The sequence below is a fragment of the Polypterus senegalus genome, chromosome 18 (genome assembly GCF_016835505.1).
Source record: "Polypterus senegalus isolate Bchr_013 chromosome 18, ASM1683550v1, whole genome shotgun sequence".
Taxonomy (NCBI): Eukaryota; Metazoa; Chordata; class Cladistia; order Polypteriformes; family Polypteridae; genus Polypterus; species Polypterus senegalus.
The window spans coordinates 14,803,481-14,820,344 of NC_053171.1; the positions used below are offsets into that span (position 1 = coordinate 14,803,481).

Below are 16,864 nucleotides of genomic sequence, written 5' to 3' on the forward strand. Positions count from 1 at the left end.
GGGATTGTGTGTTCCTGGTGTGACTCGGGCAGTTGTTGTGGCCATCCTGTACCCGTCACGCAGGTGTGATATTCGGATGTACCGATCCTGTGCAGGTGTTGTTACACGTGGTCTTCCACTGCGAGGATGATCAGCTGTCCTTCCTGTCTCCCTGTAGCTGTCTTAGGCGTCTCACAGTGCGGACATGGCAATTTATTGTCCTAGCCACATCAGCAGTCCTCATGCCTCCCTGCAGCATGCCTAATGCACGTTCACGCAGATGAGCAGGGACCCTGGGCATCTTTCACAGTCGGTAGACAAGTCTCTTTAGTGTCCTGCGTTTTTAGAACTGTGACCTTAAATGTCTACTTTCTGTAAGCTGTTAAGGTCTTAACGACCATTCCACAGGTGCATGTTAATTAATTGATTATGGTTAATTGAACATGCATGGAAAACATTGTTTAAACCCTTTACAATGAAGATCTGTAAAGTTATTTGGATTTTTAAAACATTATTGTTGAAATACACAGTCCTGAAAAAGGGACGTTTCTTTTTTTGCTGAGTATATATCTATAATGACAGAATCTGCTTTGGAGTTTATCGTAGCAATTAAAGTGAAAGGCACTACATAGTCTATATTGTCTAGTTAATTGCATATTATGGGAGTTATTTAATTTTTGATGTGTAAAAAATCAGTGAAAATTGCAAGTTACTGGTTACATGTGGTGGCACAGTTGTTAGTGTTGCTGAATCACAGCTGTAACTGCTTTGTTTTGAACCCTGGCCCAGATGGCGTCTATATGGAGTTTACCTACTCTACCCCATGCTTATGGGGACTTTCACTATATTTCCAGAAATCTGCACAAAGTTAACTGGTGGCCCTAAATTGTCTTCGTATAAAGTGTGGGCTCCTCCCTGCGTGGTGTTTGCTTGTTCTCCCCGTGTCTGCGTGGGTTTCCTCCCACAGTCCTAAGACATGCAGGTCAGGTGCATTGGTGATCCTAAATTGTCCCTAGTGTGTGCTTGGTGTTTGTGTGCCCTGCAGTGGGCTGGCACCCTGCCCGGGGTTTGTTTCCTGCCTTGCGCCCTGTGTTGGCTGGGATTGGCTCCAGTAGACCCCCGTGACCCTGTAGTTAGGATATAGCGGGTTGGAAAATGGACGGATGGATGGATAAAGTGTGCGCATCCTGCAAAGGAGTGCCCTCCCACCCAGGGTTGGTTCCTACCTGACCCTCATTGCCACTTGAATAAGCTCCAGCTAAGCACAAAACTGCACATCAAAATTGGGGTCACAAAATGGATGGATGGTTGCTGTTGGGGCAAGGGTGCAGTAGTTAGTGGTGCTGCCTCACACCTCTGGGTTTGATTCTTTGCCCAGTCACTGTCTGCATGACGTATTCAAGTTGTCACCTTCTCCGTGAGCTCTTCATATCCCTAAAAACGTGCACGATGAGTTATTTGGTAATTCAGATTCTTCTTGGTGTGAGTTAGCATTTCAAACTGTCCAGAGTTTACTGGCTCGGACTCTTTACAACCCTCCAACTTCAGAAAAGAGACGTACAGCCAGTACCGCCGCTCCCTATACGCAGAGTACGCAGTCTGCGTAGGGCACCAACTCGCAGGGGCGCACCATCCCAGCTGCTCCAAAAAAATCGTTTTTATATATTATAATAATAAATTAATATTAATAATACACATATACAAATAAACAAAAATATAAACGTATATATATTGCATTTTACGGTGAACGCAGAGTAGGCTAAGCACACGTGATGACGCGCACGCCCTCATGTATTTACTTTTATTTGAATAAAGTTCTAATTTGGCCCCTATAGTAGGTGTTTTTTAATTATTTTATTTTTACTTCCGTAATATTTGGGGGTTTCTGCTTAGGGCACCCATTTGGCCAGCAGCGGCCCTGCGTATAGCCAGCCGTCTTTAGGACAAGAGGCGCAGGGGCTGCTGCTGACCCGGTGTGGAGTCTGAATGTTCTCCTCCAGTCTGTATGTGTTTTGTTTCTCAGAGTACTCTGGTATGCCAAACATGTGCAGGCTGAAGTTTGATTTCCAACTCTAAGTGACTCTTTTAGGAGTGATCTGCGGGTCTCCGAGTGACACTGCCCTGGCATATTGTGCAGATTTTTTTTCCTGCCTTGTGCCCAATGCAGACTTTGACACGTCATTCGTTACCTACAACAGAAAAACGCATGAGGCCAATGAACATTTCCGTGTGGGGCTTCTACACGGTGCTTTAAGCAGGTCTCACAATCTGCGTTGAGCCCGCTTGTTGTCTTTGTGTCTTTCTGAGGCTCCGCCAGTTTCCTTCCATATCCAGAAGATGCACACGTTGCCCAGAATGAATGAGTATGCGTGAGCGTGCAGCCGTCCCAGCCACGATGAGCTCTCGCTGCTCACTCATTTAAGAAAATGAACGGAAGATTTTAAATTGAAGCCACAATTCGTAGAACAGGATGTGACACACACTGCATAAAATGTTTCAGTCCATCCATTTGCATATCCATTTGAAGTGCCATGGAAAAAAGGTAGGAACCCAATCTGGACAGGACACTTGCAGATTATAGGACATTCAATTGTATTGGGGAAATGTATGGCCAAAAATAACAAAGAAATAATTCTTTGGGCACAGAGAGAACATGCAAATGCCACACAAAATGCACAAAAGCTTAAATGAATTGTTCACAGTGCCTTAAGTCGAGCCCCTTGCATGTAATCAAAGATGCAAAGCAATGAAAGCCTTTTACAGCGCTAAATGTAGGGGCGTACAAAGATACGGCGTCATAAGGCATTCTGAAATGAAGGCTGGATAAGGAGGAGGCTCTGTGAGAGCGTTTAGTATCAACGGCGTAAGGAAAGAAATCAAGATGAAGATGGCTGTGAGGCTGCAGACGATACTGGCCAGAAATAAAACACAATGCTATCTATATAAAGTACAGTAAAGATTATAAGAAAGCTCATGAAATCCATCCATTATCCAACCCGCTATATATCCTAACCACAGGGTCCTGCTGGAGCCAACACAGGAAACAAACCCCAGGCAGGGCGCCAGCCCACCGCAGGGCAATTTCAGATCGCCAATCCACCTAACCTGCGTGTCTTTGGACTGTGGGAGGAAACCCACGCAGACACGGGGAAAGGGAGGACCCAGGAAGCAAACCCAGGTCTCCTTACAGCGAGACAGCAGCACTACCCACTGCGCCACCATGCCACCCAGCAGTATTTATTATTACTATTGTCATTATTATTAGTACTAGTAGAAGCAGTATTATTATTAATAGTAATAGCAGTATTTATTCCATCCATCCATTATCCAACCTGCTATATCCTAACTACAGGGTCACGGGGGTCTGCTGGAGCCAATACCAGCCAACACAGGGTGCAAGGCAGGAAACAAAACCCAGGCAGGCACACATACACACTCTTGGGACAATTTAGGATCGCCAATGAGTGAATTTATTCATCCAATATCCAACTTGGTATTTACAGGGGCACAGGGGTCTGCTGGAACTACTGCCAGCCAACACCGGGCGCAAGGCAGGAAACAAACCCTGGGCAGGGTACTAGCCCACCGCAGGACACACACACACACACTAGGGACAATTTAGCACCTAACCTGCATGTCTTTGGACTGTGGGAGGAAACCCACGCAGACAACATGCAAACTCCACGCAGGGAGGACCCAGGAAGTGAACCCGGGTCTCCTAACCTGCAAGGCAGCAGCACTACCCACTGCGCCACCGTGCCTCCCAGCTTATGTAATGCCACGGCAAAATCTCCAAAATGAAATGAAGGGTTAAAGAAATCCAAAACAATGTGTATTATAATAATAATGTTGTAATTATAAAGCACCTTTCTCAAGTCTAATAAAAGGGAATTTGTTGCGTAGAGGGCACGTTCAAAAAGTAAGCTTTATCTCTGTAAAAAGCACGATATAAAATTGTTTGGCAGCAGAACTGGGGTGACACCATTTTAAACGAGGCGTAGGCCGAATGGTTTTATGAGCTTTGCTTTGTAATTTGTGTTGACATCCAAGAGGTAGATAAAGACGACAGACTCCACAGGGCGTGAGCGTGGCTAGGCGTGCCGCCCAGGAAATTCATAAATGCGAGCCTGCAAGTCCGAACAGCTTCCATCACCTTGAAACACCCTACAGCGGCACCAGTCACACCTGGCGGAGGAAGCAGTAAAACTTGATGCCCATTCCATTTGCAAAAACACGACACCTCCCCGATGTTCCCACCTAGAGGCGGCCGCTCGTTAATTCTTCGTCAGACCCTGAGATTAAACAAGATTTGTGGAAATAACTGGTTAAGTCTGGTGGTACCATGCGTGTGCTCAGCTGCGGTGGGTTCTCGCTTAGAGTCTAATCTCGGTAAGCCACATGATAGCCGGACTGTGATCATGGAGACTGTTACTTAAATACCCAAAACAGGATCAGCCAGCCTGTGAGGAGGGCTTTAATGTTATGAAGGAATACATAGGACACACTTTCAAATATCTTTATATATAATACGCTAGCGTGGCTGTTCGTTTGTCTGTCCAGGGTTTTATATCGCCTGTAGCTCGCAAACCATTTGACTTATTGACCTGAAATTTGGTACACATATACTACGTGATGTCTACTGTCCACTTTCGGGGAGATGATTGACCTCCAAGGTTATTCCTCTTTGTATTTTATTGTAGAATCAACTCTCGGCAGCGGCCAGTAGTGTGGCACATGCGTACGGGCGCCGCTTTCATTCCTACCACCTTCGCCGTCACTTCCCCTACCCCTTATATCTTCAATTATTCTTGAGGCAGATTGAAGACTTAAGTGCCAGCTTAACTGAAAAATTAAGGAAAACATAGTAAGTAACAACTCAAATGCTGACGTAATCAGTTTTAACGTGAAAAGATGCCGACGCAAGAAGAGAAGATACGGGCCGCTAGGGTGGAGAAAAGAAGAAGAGCTGCTCAGGAAACAGAAAGCGCATCAAACTCTGAGCAAACGAACGATAAACGTACAGAGAAGGAGGATGAAAACTAGGAACGGTCAAGTCAAGTGGATTCACTGCATGTACGCCATTACTGGTATATATATATATATATATATTGTGAAATGTGACAGTAAATAAAAACCACAGTGATATATCAACATTACTAATTAAATGTGTCATGAAATACGTCTTTGTTGCTTTTTATTTAATTATTGTTCCAATTATTCATTTCAGTGACAAAGCGCACACCATGAACTAATGCTTGAAATGAAAACTTTTACTTTCACATGTAGGGGCGGCACGGTGGCGCAGTGGGTAGCACTGCTGCCTCGCAGTAAGAACTCCCCGGATTGTCTGCATGGGTTTCCTCCCACAGTCCAAAGACATGCAGGTTGGGTGCATTGGCATCCTAAATTGTCCCTTGTGTGTATGTGTGTGTGCCCTGTGGTGGGCTGGCGCCCTGCCCAGGATTTGTTTCCTGCCTTGTGCCCTGGGATTGGCTCCAGCAGACCCCCATGACCCTGTAGTTAGGATATAACGAGTTGGATAATGGATGGATGGATTACTTTATATGTAGATAAAAGCTTCTCCCTCAGACCGTTATTATAATTTGTTGCTGAACTCACACCTTTCTTTTATTCTTTTACAAGGCACCACACAATCTCTCTCTTTGCTGTGCTGCAGAATTATTAAAAAGTATGTCTACCTTGAATGAAAGTATACTTGTATTGAGAAAGATTTCCGTTCTGAAATTAATTGAACTTTACTGCCTGGTATGTTTCTGGACTTGCAGTTCCTTTTTTCCGTTTTTATCATAACTCTTGCTGCAGTATTTCTAGTTAGGCTGTAGTGGGTTGGAAAACTAACTGACTGACTGATGATTGACTTTCACCTGCCAAAGCCGAGAGGGTGGGCTCTGGTGAGTACTGTGGTTTGACTGGGAAATCGTCGATAGCGTGTGCATCAATCTTTGGCCATCCAGGGCCTCGTTTATAGGCAGACATCATATGCCAGATGCTGGCTCCTGAGATAGTGATGCATTTGGTGCTTCCTCCATGAATTTGGCTACTTATGCACTAATTCTTGCCAAGTTTTTCTTGCACGCGTGTCTTCCATGGATGTAAATCCATCATTATGATACTGGGAGTGCGATCTGCTTGCCTATGGGAATCCAGTGGCTCACTGGCGTGTGTAAAGTTAGGGCTGTGTACATTCGCTGCTAGGACAATTCACCAGTTGAAATGCCGTATTCATTCAGGCGCACCCTTTCAACTTTAATGGGTTTTCATTTCATTGCGTATTTCAGGATGAATGAGTACATAATTTTCTTCCGGGTACTCCGGTTTCCTCCCACAGTCCAAAGACATGCGGGTTAGGTGCATTGGCGGTTCTAAATTGTCCCTAGTGTGTGCTTGGTGTGTGGGTGTGTGTGCCCTGCAGTGGGCTGGCGTCCCGCCTGGGGTTTGTATCCTGCCTTGCACCCTGTGTTGGCTGGGATTGGCTCCAGCAGACCCCCGTGACCCTGTAGTTAGGATATAGCAGGTTGGATAATGCATGGATGGATGAGTACATAATGATATAAGCCACAAAAACATTTCATGACACATTTCAGTCAGTGTCCACCCTGCTATATCCTAACTACAGGGTCACGGGAGCCAATTCCAGGCAACACAGGGCACAAGGCAGGAAACAAGCCCCCAGCAGGGCACACACACCAGGGACAATTCAGGATCGCCAATGCACCCAACCTGCATGTCTTTGGACTGTGGGAGGAAACCCACGTAGACACGGGGAGAACATGCAGACTCCACGCAGGGAGGACCCGAGAAGCGAAACTACGAGGCAGCAGTGCTACCCACTGCGCCACCCCATGGCACATTTCATTTATTTTAATATATCACTGTTTTATTTATTGTCACATTTCACAATGCATATTTATTTGTTTAAGTTTCTCCAAAATATTCCTCTGTATGAATTTGCCTTTTACTAAAAATAATGTGAGGGGTCAAATGCTCATTAGAGAAACACAAGCACCTCCAGCCATGTCTCAGACGGGCCACACTCCAGTGCATGTCAGTTTAGAATTACCAGTTAACACATTCTAGCTCCACATAATCGGTATTTGAACCCCAATCCCTGAAGATGATAGGCAGTGGAGCTAACGCAGTTTCTTAAGCATTATTTTCTCCATATTAACAAAATGTGATAACAGATTAAGAATCGACAGCTAAAATAAGGTGCTGCGGTCAGCCCTCCAAATCACAGCCTCAGAGTCTTGTTGGACCCTGCATGTTCACCGTGGGTCACCATTTCACAACTGGTTGTAATAGAAAATGGAACTAATAAATGAAATGTGCAATAACCGAGATGCTCCTCAAGCAGTTTGTAAAGAGACAATGCGTCCATTTATTTGTGGAAGATGTAAAATCTTTAGTGAAGCCTCTTGTTTCTTGTTTTCCATCAGCTGACATTTGCCAGCCATTTACGCCAACTCAATCGCCTGCGGCGTTTCAGTTTTGCACTCCCAGACACGTATTGTTCATTTGGCTGGCAAATCCCTTACTTCTGTCTTTTGCTCTTCTTGTTTTTCAGTTCTTTTCTAAGCAGAAGGAGATCCAAGCAAAAGAAGGAGAACCATGAGTGACAAACCAGGTAGGAATTGAATCAGCGCAGCCTTATATGCTGCCATCCCTCTCTAAAGAAATGTTTTTCCAAAATCAGCATGTCTGATAGATGACAACATAGAAGAGAGGCGTTGTCACCGATGACGATGATAACCTGTGATTACCAATATTGATTTATTTTTATATGCGTGCTTCTTTCAGTGGAGGTGGCCTCACATTTCCTTCTCCGTCATTGCCTGTGTGCGGACTCGTTACATGAAATGGGGACTTTAAATTGTCCCTTTGTATGAGTGTGCATGTGGGTGTGTGTGAGTCCTGTGGTGGCTGCTGGGGAAGACCCCAAACCAGTAGCTGAAGTGAAGATAAGAGTGTCAGTACTCAAGGTGTTTCTGTGTCGTCAGCTTACCATTGATGCACAGATACGTGTTGCTTGAACGTCTTTGGTCTCCGCTCGTGGCAACTCCCAGGTTTAATTGTAATGAGAGTGTTGGTACTACATATCATGACTAAAAACACTTCCAGTATGAGTGGAAAAAATCTCAAAACTCTCAATGGCATAACTGAGAGGTACAACGGTAAAGAGTTCAGATCTCGCGCTTTGTGACCAATATGGAGTACCAGCCCACGTCACACAGACCCCACAACTCTGAACTGGGCTCAGCGGGTTTGCTAATGGATGGGTTTGTCAGTGTGATTGATGTTCTGCCGTCTGATAAAACGCACAGCTAATCGCCACCATTTTTCTTCTTTGTTTGCAGCCAAAGATGCCGGAAAGGTAAGATTGGGTTTATTTGTTGTTTTCTGTCACTTCGCCTTCCTGTTGCACATACAGCTGTGGGATAAACACGTCGGGACAAAGAATGTCCGTTTGGGACTCTGGGGTCAGCTCTGTTGTAGAAAAGACCCCCTGCATTGATTGTTCACATTACGGCCACAGATATCGGAGTCCTCCAAGTGCTCATGTTGCTCTTGCCGCTTTGTGCTTTTCAGATAACTGCCGTTAACACTTCGAAGTGCTTCATAAGGCTTGCCCCGGGTGCAGACGAACAATAAAAGATAGTTGCAATTTTTTTTTTTTAGAGTCACAACCATACTGCTACATATTTACATCGCATCTGAAATCATCACAAATTGTAGTATAAACTTGAAACTTACTTACAATAACATGTTTAAAATTCTGAAAAAGTATACAAGCTTCGTTAATGATTTTGAAAACACAAAAAACTTTTTATTTTCTATCTGCTTATTGTACTTGTACGAAATACAGTAAAAACATTCTTATTTTTAAACGTTAGAAAATGTATGCATGGCATCAGGTGTTAAGTGTTTTGAAGGACATGCAGATGTGGACTGGCAATGCTAACTAAATTGGCCTTAGTGCGTGAGTGTGCGCGCGTGTGTGCGTGCGTGTGTGAGTGTGCGTGTGTGTGCGCTCGGGTATGCGTATGTCTGTGTGTGCGCATGTGCACGCTTGTGTGTGTGGGTGTGTTTGCGCGCGTGTGTTTACCCTCAATGGGCTCTCGCCCTGTCCAGGGATCACTCCTGCCTTGCACCCAATGAGCTCCCCTGCTCTTGACAAGTTGGTTTAGAAAATGGATGGGTTAATGGAACGTTAAATCACTTCAATTTTCTTTCATTAACTTCATGAAAGAAACATTTTTGTTTATTAAATATTTTGTCACTGTGACATGTGTGACATGTTACTAAAGTTTGCTCAGACTGCTTGTACAGGTAGCACCTTCGGGCACAAGATGCAGACATGCGGGCAACTTTGCGCTCATTTAAATGGCCACTTGAGGATCTGTTTACCGATGGGAGTGTCCCTACGATGTATACAAGAGGAAAATGCTGAGTAGAAAATGTACACGTGAAAGTGACATCTTCCAAGCTGAATTTGAAACAGTAAAGTAAAGCCAATGTCACACCATGTGACTTTTTGTCGTGGGGCATGTCAGATTCGCCAATCGCACTTGCTGATCTCGCTGCTGCACCATGAAAATCACATTTACTGACAGAGTGCCGATCTTCCAGCACAGTCGTGCGCGCCCCTTTATCTGACAGCCAATAGCACTTTACTCGTTTATACCTTAAACCAGCGTTTCTCAACCTTTAAGTATTTGCGACCCGAGTTTTCATAACAGTTTTAATCGCGCCCCCTAACGTTTTTTTGAAAGGAGCCCACTAATACCAATTTGTTCTTTATTAATTAATGATACATCATAGATGCATATTTTATTATACCTACTTATGACTTTTATCTAACTCTTATATTTTTCTAGTATCAGAATGTAATTTAAGTTAATTTGTTTTGGTTTCAATAGATCTATTTTTTATATTTTTGATTCTTGTTTTCTTTTTTTCCCCACATCTTAGCACCCCCTTTTGTTACTTTGCGCCCCTCTAGGTGGGCCCACTCCACAGTTTGAGAACCACTGCTATAAACAATGATAATGTGCTTTATTAAATCCTAAAGCCATAACTTTAATCGCTGCCTCTTGTGACGCAGAATAACTGAAGTCTGTGACGATGCGGGTTCGACCCCATCCCCTATTGCTGTTCAGGAGCCCTTGAACCCAACACCGTCGATAATGTCACCGAGATGAGCTGACACATACGGACAAATCTCTCAAGGCCAGGGATATTCCATAAAGTGCTTTTATTCAAAAACAAAAAGTGCAGAGTCAAAGTTCAATAAATAAATCCATAAAATCAAGTGTCCAGTGGTGTTAAAACCATCAACAATAAATAAATCCTTTAAAATCTGAGGTAATAAATGTAGCGGTTAAAAACGCAGTCTCTCACACCCTTCTTGTTCTCTGGCTCACCTCCATCACTCTCTCCCGGCTCACCATTACTTGCAGCCGCGAAGATCCAACAGTCACGAGCTCTTCTGTCAACCTCCGTCCGTCTCGGACTCCATCAGGACGTCACTACCAGACCGACGAGGCTGGCTCTCCTCCCGTGATCTTTCGCGCACCCGTAGTCGCTCCTCAGATCCAGCGGGATGACACCTCTTCTGCTCACCCCACTCGTTAGGTGTCAGTGGGGCGAACTAGCCCCGCTAGAGCGCCTCCATCTAACGCTCCTTCGCGGGGCCCCCGCTCGTTCTCGTTCTCTCTCTCTCTAGGTGGCCAGATCAACCAGCCTAGACTGCCATTGCCGTACTTTAACCTCCTTCTCACATCGTTCTATCTCCTTCCATTTCTTTCCCCGATTTATCTCCTTTTTTTTTTTCTCCACGATTTCTGATTTTTCCCCTCTCTGGTGTACCTTCGCTTATATATAATCCATATACACCTGTCTCTGCCTCCGTGGGCACAGTCGTCACCGCAGGAAGCCAATGAGGCAAACAAGAACGACCGCACCCTCACGTGCAGGTGCGACTTGCTCCAGTCACCCCATTACCTCCCGCGGTTGTGCAATCGCGCCCACGGAGAACGACACGGCTATACGGATTTAAAAAACCTGACTTTTTTCAGAAGCCGTGGACCCGCTATACCACAAAGTCACCTGCCAATAGCCCATATGTATTACTGTAATACGGATACAATTGCGGTATAGCTGTGAATCTCTTTGAAATGGTGAGCACTATGGAAAGGTGCTATATGAAATCCAGTGTTACCAGTAAGGCCCCAACCTCTGCCACCTGTGGCACTCCAAGTGGTTCAGCCTGTTGAGGTTTGGGCACAGCTGTTCTCTGGACCTTTGGTTTGTGGGTCAGTTTGCATATAAGCATCAGTTTAATAAAACTTTTATTGAAGCAACTTGATGCACTCCATTACTGTCTGTAATGCTGTTAATGGTTGCTCTGTATAATTTTCAGTTGTTCAAATTTAAAGTCCATCCATCCATTATCCAACCTGCCATATCCTAACACACGGTGACGGAGGTCTGCTGGAGCCAATCCCAGCCAACACAGGGCACAAGGCAGGAAACAAACCCTGGGCAGGGTGCCAGCCCACCGCAGTCAAATTTAAAGAAGAACATGAAATTAAAAACTGGAACTGAAATACAGTATAAGCCAAAAGAAATCTCGAAATAGTTTCCAATTGTTTGAGCTAATATTTTTCTTTCTCTTTTTTATCTCCAAGACCGGATGTGGATGTGGATGTGGGGTAAGAAGTTATTTTGTTGTTGTCTTTTAATGTGGGCACACATAGATCTTCTTATATACAAATCTTGATTGAGTGGTATGTGAGGCTGAAGGAGAGCACAAAAATGAAAACCTGCAGCCACTGCAGCCCAACAGGAAAATAAATAAGCTGATAACAATGCGCCATTTTGCTCAATCCAACGTGTCCACAGATAGAAGATGTGCGACTGATTTAATGAGACACACAAACAGACAGCAGAATACGACGGCTTTCACTAAAGTTCACGGTGTACGTCACCAATTTAGGTTGGCATCTGAAGTCGCACGATTTGACAGGACAGTCCCGAGTATCCGAGTTGAAAATTCGACTTGAGGGAACGTTCCAGTTGAAAATTCCGATTAGGATTCTGACTTCCCACATCAGGTGGAACGCAGCACTAGAAATCCCGATTGTTGGATAGAGTGAGGTGGAGGAGCTCGACCGGGACCGCCGTGTGTGCTGGGATGACACGTGAACAGAGAACGGTGAATGTTCGGCCAACGCGTCTCTTGATGCCACATGGGAGCTTCTGTTGAGCCAACGTTCTCATCCTGCTGGGAATGCACAGAAGCAATTAACTTTTTAGGGTACACCGGAAAAAAATAATAACTGAGTAACGTTAAACGCAAAGTGCCACAATGCATGAGGGAGACCACATCGGGAGTGCTGGCACACGCCAAGGACGGGTGGTCTGCTTTGGCAGAAGCTTAGGCTCCTTTTAAAAAAGCTTAATATTTAAATCCACAATAGGGGGCAGCCTAAGTGAGGTGCTGGTTTTGCAAAGTCTCGGTTTCCTCCCACAGTCCAAATACATGCAGGTTAGGTGCATTGGCGATGCTAGCGTGTGTGCTTGGTGTGTGGGTGTGTGTGTACCCTGCGGTGAGCTGGCATCCTGCCTGGGGTCTGTTTCCTGCCTTGTGCCCTGTGTGGGGTCTGTTTCCTGCCTTGTGCCCTGTGTGACCCTGTAGTTAGGATATAGCGGGTTGGATAATGGATGGATGGATCTTTTCAGTATTAAGGACTGTCTTTTCAGTGGTAAAATCACAATTCACAAGAGGCTTATACAGTGGACCCTTGACTTACGAACTCAATTTGTTCGCGAGGGCTCGTTGTAACTCAAGTTGGTTGTAAGTTAAGACTATTTTTTCCCATAAGAAATAATGGAAATACCCATAATGCGTTCCGAACCTCCCACAGCAACACTTACTTAACCTTTTCATAGTAAAAAAGGGTTGTATAATGTGCATAATTTACCAAAAATACCAAATTATTTTTCTAATGTACTAACCAATAAGTTATAAAAAGTGCCTAGCCTACCAGAAACAGCAATTTCATACTGTACTCACTATTTAAGTTAACATCTTTTGCTTGCAGGAAGGGAGGAGAAGGAGAATGAAACAAAAGGTGGTTATTGTTTAGAAGGAGCCTCCTTATGCAAATCTTTTCTTTGTAAAATTGTCGAGGTGGTGGATTTCGACATGCTGTACATCTTAGCGAGATCGGTCACACGAACGCCACTCTCATATTTCTGCACAATTTCCTTCTTCGTTTCGATTGTGATTGCTTTCTTTACCTTCGTTACCTTCTCTTCCTTCCTTAGCAATTATTGAAATAAATTACTGTATATAAATCACTGCACTGACCGAAATTACGTCCACAAACACATGTACCTGGGCTCCGACTGACGCTTATGAACGCTCTCGGCTGTTTGTTTACAATCGCACAAGCGGATACATGTGACCGCATTCGGGTCGTAACGCAAGATGTTGGTCGTAATTCAAAACAAAAATTTTGGTCGTAAACCAAGTTGTTCGCATACCAGGCCGGTCGTATATCGAGGGTCGACTGTATATGATAATTGAAATTAAATTATCACTGATGAGTCCCAACATCAATAGCACTGACAGGTGATGTGTATAACATCGATTATCTTGATACAGTGGCAAGTGTCAAAGGGTGGGATGTGTTAGGAACCAACTAAACAGTTCTTGATGGGGATTTGTCGGAAGCAGGAAAAATCAACAAGTGTAAGGATCTGAGCGACTTTGACAAGGGCCAAAATGTGATGACTAAACGACTGGGTGAGAGCGTCTCCAAAACAGCATGTCTTGTATAGTGTTTCTTGGTGCACGGTGGTTAGTACCTACCAAAACTGGTCCAAGAAAGGACAATCAGTGAACCGGCGACAGGGTTATTCACTCTAAAGGCTCAGTAATGCACTTGGGAAGTGAAGACTAATCTGTCTGGTCTGATCCCGTAGAGGAGCTCATGTAGCAGAAACTGCTGAAAAACGTAATGCAATGGGTAATGAGTGGTCCTGTTCAGGGCAAGGTAGAAAAGAGTGGTGGACATCAGAGATGTTTACCAGAACAGCAGAAGATTTCTAACACAAATGTTCAGGGGGTAATATTCTCAATTAAATTAAAGGAAAACCTCCACCCAAAAATGTACATTTGTTTTTATGTTACTTACACCATGTAGTTTGTAGTGATAACCAAGAAAAGATTAAAATCTCACGTTTTCATAGCAAAGTTTCTGGTAGAACAGACATCTGTGTTGACCAAAAATGGACAAAAGCAAACAGCATCAAAAACATCCTTGAAAAAATAAACGTTACTCACATAATCCACACGTTAAGTCTTCCAGTACGTATGTACTTTTTCTAAATTTAAACCATTTCCAGAAAATGATTTCATGAATGAAAATGCAACACGCCACACTCAGAACGCCCGAACATTTGAACTGTAGAGCTGCCTCCCATCGTTACTTTATATTCGTATCCACAACTGGAGTACCTCAGGATTATTTCGCAGTGGTCTGTGAAAAGGAGTGACATCGGACACCATCGGAAGAAGGCAGTCCGCTACAGCAACAGCTACTCCTCGAGATTGACAGCCATCAGAGCGACCAGACCAATAAAAGGTGTGTCCGCCTACAGGGGGTGTGGCGCAGTTACGGCACTACGGCCATGTGACGCGTTTCCCCGAGGGTGATCCAGCTCGTAAGATTCTTCATTGCTGGGGACCTGAGTGGCTGGACCGAGTGGCCAAGGGGTCGCCCACGTAACACCTGGCTGTGGCAGGTAGAGGGTCATTTCCACAGGGTGGGACTGGACTGCGTGTCTGCCTGGGGGGTTGCCAACTGGGATCCCGAGTTGTTTCATCGTGTAGTGGGTTTGGCAACACGCCGCACCAGTGCAGGCTCCCCAACTTGACTTGGTCAATGAAGCGTCATGGGTCAATCCACCTTCTGCTTGTAGAAGCATCTCTGATATGCGCGTATTTTCTTCAGTGAAGTTTTAATCTTTAGTTGCACTCGTCTCTCAGCGTGCGCCTTTTATTGATGTCCCTTGAAGTGCAATTTTAGCACTTAAAGCTTTTACTGAGCATTGGGAAGTTGTTTATACAGCAAAAATGCACGCGTTTAGTACGTTGCAAGCATAAGACTGGACGACAAAGTAATGTGAGATTCTTTCATGGACATTTTGATAAAGTTTGTTTTTGTCCATCCTTGGTTGCCATGGATGTCTCTTCTACCAAACATTTCCTTCCTGCATGAGAAAATGAGTTTAAAATGTTTTCTCTGCCATCATTGCAGACTACATGGGGTATGTAACAAATAAAAAACATCGTTTTTGGGGTGCAGTATTCCTTCAATATCAAATATTTCTCTGTTATTGTCTGAATATATTGAGTAAAGTTTCAAATAGTTCCTCATCACATCACATAGCCTGGTCTGCTAGATTTCTCTCCTCTTCCTCATTTAGTTTTTCTTCCTTTCAGTACAAAGATTGAGAAAGTGACAAAGTCCTTTTTTCTTCTTACCTCCTCACAGGGAAAAGGTCAAGGACATGGCCATGGTGACCACAAGCATGATGACCACAAGCATGATGACCACAAGCATGGGGAGCACAAGCATGGAGAGCACAAGCATGGAGAGCACAAGCCCGGGGAAGGCAAGTGTCATGGTAAAGGCGGAGAGCATGCTGGCAAAGAGTGTGGCAAAGGCAAATAGTGAGGTGATCTGAGCGTCCAACTGGAAGAAAACCAACAAAAGACCCCCGAAGTGTACATCAATATTATCTAAAATACACTAGCTGTACTTTTGTATATTTGTGAGCGTCCTGTCTTTATTTCAACTGGTCACACTTCCTTATAAGAGACCTGTGTGTGGGGTGGGGGATTCAGGAGGACATGTAAAATTCTTGCAAAAGTTACACATCAAATCAATCAAAAGGAAAATCTAATGGCTCATTATTAATTTTACATATACAGTGGAACTTCGGTTTGCGAGCATAATTCGTTCCGGAAACGTGCTCGCAGTTCAAAGCACTTGTATATCAAAGCGAATTTCCCCATAAGAAATAATGGAAACTCGGATGATTCGTTCCACAACCCAAAATTATTCATATAAAAATGATTAATACAAAATATAAAGTAAAAATACATAAAACAAATTAACCTGCACTTTACCTTTAAAAAGAATCATGGCTGGTGTGAGCGAGTTTCTAAACTCTTGTGGGATTCCACCCAACTGGACGACACGCAGAAGAGCGTCCCAAAGCAATCGCAGCCTCCCAACGCTGTAGCAGTTTGCCATAAAAGCGATTCCGATGCTATAAGCGCCTGCCGTCGATGGGTCATACAAGGAACATTATAAATGCGCAGGGCACAGGATTACTTGGCAACGACCCTGCCTGACTGCTGTGTCTGTGTATAGAGGAGCGGCAGATCCGGCTACAATAAATAACAGCGCTGTTGCTGTTTCAAGCTGAATAAAGATGGTGTTGTTAAAGTACTGAGACTCCGCTTCGTGTTTTGGGGCGCAAGACGGGGACTCGCACATCACAGCACACACACACACACACACACACACACACACACAGTCGCAATGCTATAGTAAACAGTATACGCTCGTACGGATGTGACTATATGAGTGAGGCACGCCGACTCAGATGGAGAATAGGAAATGATTCCCACAAGGGAGACACACACACACACACACACACACACGCATGCGCGAGAGAGAGAGAGAGAGAGACAGACAGACAGACACACGCACACGCGAAAGAGAGAGAGAGAGACACAGACAGACAGACAAACAGACAGACACGCACGCACGCACGCGCGAAAGAG

The 16,864-nt window shown here is 44.5% G+C and overlaps 1 protein-coding gene across 2 annotated transcripts in view; it reads left to right on the forward strand.

Annotated features, from left to right (window-relative positions):
* Nucleotides 1–15,840, forward strand: part of si:dkey-248g15.3 (glutamic acid-rich protein) — a 39,323-nt gene extending 23,483 nt beyond the window's left edge. The window contains exons 2-5 of one of the 2 annotated variants that reach the window (XM_039741253.1): nt 7,565–7,624; nt 8,355–8,371; nt 11,688–11,711; nt 15,564–15,838. In XM_039741253.1, coding sequence (XP_039597187.1) covers nt 7,609–7,624; nt 8,355–8,371; nt 11,688–11,711; nt 15,564–15,743 — 237 coding nt within the window. In that variant the 5' untranslated portion in view covers nt 7,565–7,608 and the 3' untranslated portion in view covers nt 15,744–15,838. Of the gene's footprint in view, nt 1–7,564; nt 7,625–8,354; nt 8,372–11,687; nt 11,712–15,563 lie in introns of both variants that reach the window. The other variant, XR_005631233.1, reaches the window with a different exon arrangement.
* The last annotated feature ends 1,024 nt before the right edge of the window (nt 15,841–16,864 follow it).